The 6062-nt window shown below is 39.1% G+C and overlaps 1 protein-coding gene across 1 annotated transcript; it reads right to left on the reverse strand.

Annotated features, from left to right (window-relative positions):
• Positions 1-234: 234 nt before the first annotated feature.
• On the reverse strand, positions 235-3154 carry LOC103698377 (serine/threonine-protein kinase RIPK-like). The gene is made up of 5 exons (XM_008780374.5): positions 2500-3154; positions 2246-2381; positions 1627-1763; positions 975-1098; positions 235-870 (listed from the first exon to the last, which is right to left on the reverse strand). Exons 1-5 carry the CDS (start codon positions 2884-2886, stop codon positions 335-337), a joined length of 1320 nt encoding a protein of 439 aa, XP_008778596.3. The 5' UTR covers positions 2887-3154; the 3' UTR covers positions 235-334.
• Between the last annotated feature and the right edge of the window lie 2908 nt (positions 3155-6062).

Genomic DNA, 6062 nt, shown 5'->3' on the forward strand with positions numbered 1-6062 from the left:
TCATAAAATTCTTCGTTGCAGCCTCAGAAGATTCTATTTGGAACTTTTCAAAAGAAGAAGAAGAATTTGTAAGGTGTTGTCGCTCAATGGTTAGTGCAATAAGTTGAGGAAGCCTCAGGGAACGACTTGAAATCTTAGAGAGCACGTCCTTAAATAACGTCTTCACTATTTTTCTCCTTGCTATCCATGTTTTTTAGTAACATTATGAGCAAATGGACAAATGAGCATGTTGACTTGTAGCATGGAACAGTCTATATTGAGACTCTCTTTTAAATGAAACCTTTTGAGTATTGTTTGTACAATGGAATTAACATTTTGTCCTAGGCTAAGCCCCTCATCCTATGTGGTGTCTTGAGGAGTTCCTATACAAATTTCTCCCCTCCTTGTGAAGGGTAGTTTCGGAGTGGATCGTAGAATTAGGGAACTTTAGTTTGTGCCTCCGATTATGATTTTGGCGATCTTGCTTCGCATTTGCTTCGACCTTCATTTCCATCTTCCCTTCATCTTCTTCCTTGTTCTTCTCCAGTGTCACCGTGTACACAAAGGTGCCAAGGGGTATGTCATTGAAGTTTAGAAGAGGCTCCAATTCCTCAACAATGTCTCTCATTTGAGGCCTTGATTTTGGACTGTGGCTTAAGCACTGGTAAGCCACTGCTGCTGCCTTCTGAGCACCTTTGGTAGAATATAGGCCTTCGAGGTGGGGGTCCATGACACGGCCTAGCTTATTGGCATTTTTGAGAAAAGGCCGAGCCCATTCAACAAGGTTCTGTTCTCTGCTCGGCCTGGTTTTGTCTACAGACCTTCTCCCTGTCAATAGCTCCAACAACACAACTCCAAAGCTATAGACGTCACTCTTTGCTGTGAGATGGCCTGGATGGAAGGATGATTTGTTTGTCAGCTACGTATTCATTCATTTGAACCAATAATACTCAAAAATAAACTGAATTAAGCACACATCAGTCTTAGATTCCTACCGGTCATGACATACTCCGGTGCGGCGTAGCCCTGCGTGCCCATGACACGTGTGGTGACATGAGTATCTTCTCCTTCAGGACCATCTTTTGCGAGCCCAAAATCTGAAAGCTTTGCAGTGTAATCCTGAGATGTGAAAGTGGACACTCTTGTCAGGCTCACATTTGAAGTCAATGAGATACTGAAACTAGTAGATTTGGTATTCAGTGTGAATTCTAGCCCATGGAATGCAGTCATTGCGTGCAAGAAGAGTGAAAAGAGATGGAGAGGGAATTGAAGAAATGATGAATTGCAGTGTTGACGGTTCAAAGTAGTATGCGGATTGAGAAAAGAAGCATGGCCTTAATATGAATGGTGGGTGGAAAGGGAGGTGAGCTCATGCAGCCGCGATGGGATCCAAACTCATTAGATAGTGCTCAATTTGGAATCCATCACTCTCATTGCTCTCAGAGGATTTGTCAAAGAACGTTCCAATAAAAAGTCAGACAACGCTGATAAGACCAAGCCAATGTCAACGAATCAATACCAAACTTGTGACCAGAGGCAGCCCTCTGAAATTTTCATACCAAGTATTTGCTTACATTGATTCAGAATAGTTTGGTTATTTTCCTGAAAAAAATGATACAGGAGAAAAGAGACAGGGTGGAGACTTACCGAGTTTAATAATATATTTGAAGCTTTGAAGTCGCGATAGATCACCGGTTTCTGAGCTTCATGAAGGAATGTAAGGCCCTTGGCAGCCCCCACAGCAATCTTTATTCTCGTTGACCATGGCAAAGAAGCAAGAATTTCTGCACCCATGAGGGAAATAAAGCTTAATCATCAACGATCTCTTTTAAGTACGAAGTATCTATATATGTTGAATTTAAAGGGAATAGCTGTAAGAAATCATAAAATCATCATTCAAAAAGGTTGAGAAACTAATTCAATATCATAATTTAGCCCATCTTTTTTCCAAGTTTTTTTTTATTGCCCTGTTCTAACATAAATAGAGCCTGGCTGCCTAAAGCGTGAGACACCTTATTTTATAAATAGTAGGCGTTGAACAAATCCATTTGGTATGGCAACAAAAACAAGAAGCCACAAGATCCACTAAAAGATGGCTACTAAAACAATCAAAAGCTATATTATTTAAAAGCAAATGGACAATGCCCACAGCTCAAAAAACCTCACTAAATGCAGACGACGCATCTCTCTCATTATAGCATTCAAAAAATCTCTCAAGAATCTAATTCCAGAGTTAAAGATCCCAAGAAGATCGAAGAAAACTTACTCTTAAACAGATGATTTTCCAGGCTTCCTCTTGCCATATATTCGTACACGAGCAACCTGCGCTCATCTTCGCAGCAATAACCGATCAACTTCACAAGATGGGGATGCTCCAATTGCCCAAGAAATACAACCTCAGCCTGCAAACAAATCGAATTAAAGCTTTAGTCTCGAGAAATCTAGTATAAGTGATCAAAATCTTAATTACCAATAAAACTTAATGTTCTAAGAAGCCTAAGACACTTTGATGGTTCTCACCAGCCATTCTCTGTGGCCCTGCGTCCCTTCCAAGTCCAGGGACTTCACCGCTACGGTCTGAGCCTTCAGCCCTGGCCGCAATTTGTCGTCGATGAATCCCTTGAACACAGGCCCAAACCCACCCGATCCAATGAAATTGCTCGTGGAGAAGTTCCTTGTCACGACTTTCAGCTCCGCGAAGGTGAATACATGAAGGTTTGATCCTGAAAGAGTTAACGATAGATCTTCCGGCGACATTGGTGTAGTGGAGCTGCTGACATCGGAGTAGGACAACCTCTGTGGGGAGTCTGGGTTGGTGTGGCGCTTCTTAGCCTGTTTGGTTGGTGGCCTTTCATCAATCTTTCCATAGCAGCCCATTAGAAAGGATTTCATCGAAAACTTAGACATCTTCGACAACTGATGGAAGTATAGATCGATGAATGTCTTCCTTGTTGCTCAGTAATACACGCAGACCGATCGATGACTGCAGCGTCAAAAAATTTGAGAGGCCTGTACGTCTAAACTGAGAAGAAGAAGCGATCGGTACCAATGCAAGGGGTAGCTGTGGACCTTTGGTCAGTCTGGGGAGAGATGGAAGTGGTTGGGGAGAAGCCTTGGAGGAGGTGATGAAAGACTTGGGAGAGGGAAGGGAGAGGAAGCCAGTTCTTACCAGCTTACCAAAAACCAGCCAGTTCTCTCCCATTATATAAAGGGATGGTATTCACATCAGTTCAAGAGGAAATGTCTATAACGCCCATTGACTTGGAAGATGACAAACCAAAACCGCGGGAGAATACGGGGGTAAGAAAAGATGGAATGGTTGGGAGTCCACCAAACAAGGGCTTGAGCCCCTTTTTTCTTTTCACTTTTTTAAAGACTACAGCAATGAGATCGGCGTGTATGATTGAATACAAGCATATGGTTTTTATGATACCTCATCATCCTGGGAGCTGACATCCCAGCTACGTTAGGACCTTCCTTCTAGGCTTATCTTGATTTGGTGGAACAAATGGCCGCCCATTATAATTTGATGTATAGATAAAAAAAACTCGGAAATATGTTTCACAAGGTTACCTGAAGGCTGCCCATTTTTTGTCATAGTGATGTAATATCCTCTAATCCACATAAGCTATGTACGGAATTCGTTCTTATATTATCCATAACAAATTAGGACCTCACCCAAAAAACTAGTTAGGAGCTATTAAATTTTTTAGATTTTTTAATTTTATAAAAATTTTCAAGATCTATTCATCAAATAATCAATATAGAACTAAATAGATGCCAGGCTTCACAAAAAAAAAAAAGAAAAGAAACCACTGTAATATCTCTCCGAATAGATATTCCACCCGGGGGGGACTTGATTATTTATTGGGGAGGCAAATGACATCCAAGCGCAGGAGACGGGAAGAAGGAACAATTTTGTCATATGGTGTATAAACAATATGTGGTGCGTTATCCTAATCAGGATAGGATGGAGGAATATCTTATCATTTGGTGTATGGACAAAGGTAGACAAAGGATAAACTACGAAACCGTGTCATGCTTTGGCCTAATCGCTAAGTAGGCTTCGTAACTTATTTGTCTCGTGTGTATTAATTGGGCGCAAAAGGCCAGGGAAGGTCGGCGACATGACCTTTCCAGTCTAGGCAACATCCACACGTTCTAGAACCCCAAAAGCAAAATACCTAAGATATGAATGCTTGCACGACAAGAACCATAGAAAGAAGAAAGTTCTGAAAGATTTCATTTTCATTAATATTTTTTTCTTTTTTTCCCCCTCTCTCTTATGAATTGATGGAGAAAGAGCTCATTAAACCAAGAAAACTTTCTTGGGATATACGAAAACCCACCGTGGTATTTGCTTTGTTATTGGGCCGCAGTCGAGGGACATTTCAGCCATGAAAAATGTGAAAACTGAGGCTTCTTTTCGCGAACTTCGCTTTCCTTGCTCTGTTCTTCTTCTTTTTTTTTCTTTTTTTTTTTTTTTAGTAAATCGGCTTCTCACTACAAGTTGCATCGTCTCTATTGAATGATTTGACACTCTCTCCATGGTTTATGGTTACAGAGGTGCGCAAGATTTAAGTAGAGTTAGATCCAACTCATATCGTTAAGGCTCATATGTTAGATGTGGAACCTAATTTAAGGCCTAATTCCAATTAGATTATGCATGCATCTCACATAATTGGAGTAATCAAAAAAAACTATAACAACCCAGGACCTTATCCAAAAAGACTAATCGAAAGATATTTTTTGAAAATTTCTTGGTTATATAGAAATACCCAACATTTTTTAGCAAATGACCGATATAAGACTAAATACATGTCCGCATGAATTCCTACTGAAATTGTACACGAGTCAAATTCAAAATTACAAAAAATCAGTCCAAAAGATCTTGGCATTGCCCCTCAAAATGACTCAATTTAGACCCACAATAAGCAATAAGCCGAATATAAGTCTAAAGCTTAGACCTGAAACCTGTTTAAGTTGGATCTAAATCCTCGGGTCTTAGTCGAGGGACATTTCAGCCATGAAAAATATGAAAACTGAGGCTTCTTTTTCGCATGAACTTCGCTTTCCTTGTCATATTCTTTGCTGCAGGAAGTTGCACGCTTGCTCATAAGCAGCCTTGTTGTAGAATAATAATTTTTCATATGCAATTATTATTCTAAATTACTTAACCATATCAATATTTCGAGTGTCTCTTCCTAAATATCCCAAAATCCCTAAACCCCAGTAAAGGTAGGATTCGGTCCCCGACCAATCGATCCAACTGCCAAGAATTTCATCAATTTGGTAAACTATCATCTTCAGAAGAATTGAAGACTTTAATTACATATTTTCACGCACACCGTGATACATATTTCTTATTTCTTATGCAAATTTTAAAAATAAAATAGTCTTATCAGAATGCATGCTTATTTATCGGATTATGAAAAAACGGGCAAGAGCTCTTAAATTCATGAAATTGGAGAATATATCTATTAACAAACATTTTATATTCTGTTTACTCTCCTCATGCTTTTCTTACCTTAATGCTACCAAACAAACTCGTAGGTGAATACCAAAAGTTTGTCGGCTCTAAAATTGCAAAGGAGGATGCATGCACCATATAAATCCTACAAACTTCTATATTTGCTGCGTTCTCAAAAAAGACAACAATATTTGTTGAAAGGATAAAGGATTTTTAGAACCAACTAAACATCCCGAAAGCTTTGAATTCGGATTGCGAATCAAGTAATTCAACAAAGACTAAAAACTCCCATCTGACTTTTGCCCAAAGGGCAAGTGGCCAAAAAGAATAATACCAATAAGAATGAAAAGAGCAATAGATTCCAAAGATAGCAGTTAATCCGAACTCTAGTGTCCATATGCAGTGCATGTCATCCATGATATAGACCAAAACCTAAAGAATAAGGGTTAATAACCCAAAACCCCTACTAAAAAATTTATCTACAAAGTATTATTAGAATTTTTTGGTCCCATTTCAGATCTATCCGATGCATAGCCGGTATAAAACTATATATATACCCTTACATAATCTCATAATAAAACTAAATATATATCCATACATGTTATCATAATAA

The sequence above is a fragment of the Phoenix dactylifera genome, chromosome 5 (genome assembly GCF_051530095.1).
Source record: "Phoenix dactylifera cultivar Ajwa chromosome 5, Ajwa_hap1_PhDact_Kaust_v1.1, whole genome shotgun sequence".
Taxonomy (NCBI): domain Eukaryota; kingdom Viridiplantae; phylum Streptophyta; class Magnoliopsida; order Arecales; family Arecaceae; genus Phoenix; species Phoenix dactylifera.

Excerpts from the sequence above, each read along its gene's own strand:
- LOC103698377 (XM_008780374.5), bottom strand. The coding sequence starts at position 2,886 with ATGTCTAAGTTTTCGATGAAATCCTTTCTAATGGGCTGCTATGGAAAG. Across the intron at positions 2,382-2,499 it reads AGGGCCACAGAGAATGGCTG|GCTGAGGTTGTATTTCTTGG; the intron begins GTGAGAACCATC and ends ATTTGTTTGCAG. Across the intron at positions 1,099-1,626 it reads CAAATATATTATTAAACTCG|GATTACACTGCAAAGCTTTC; the intron begins GTAAGTCTCCAC and ends TTCACATCTCAG.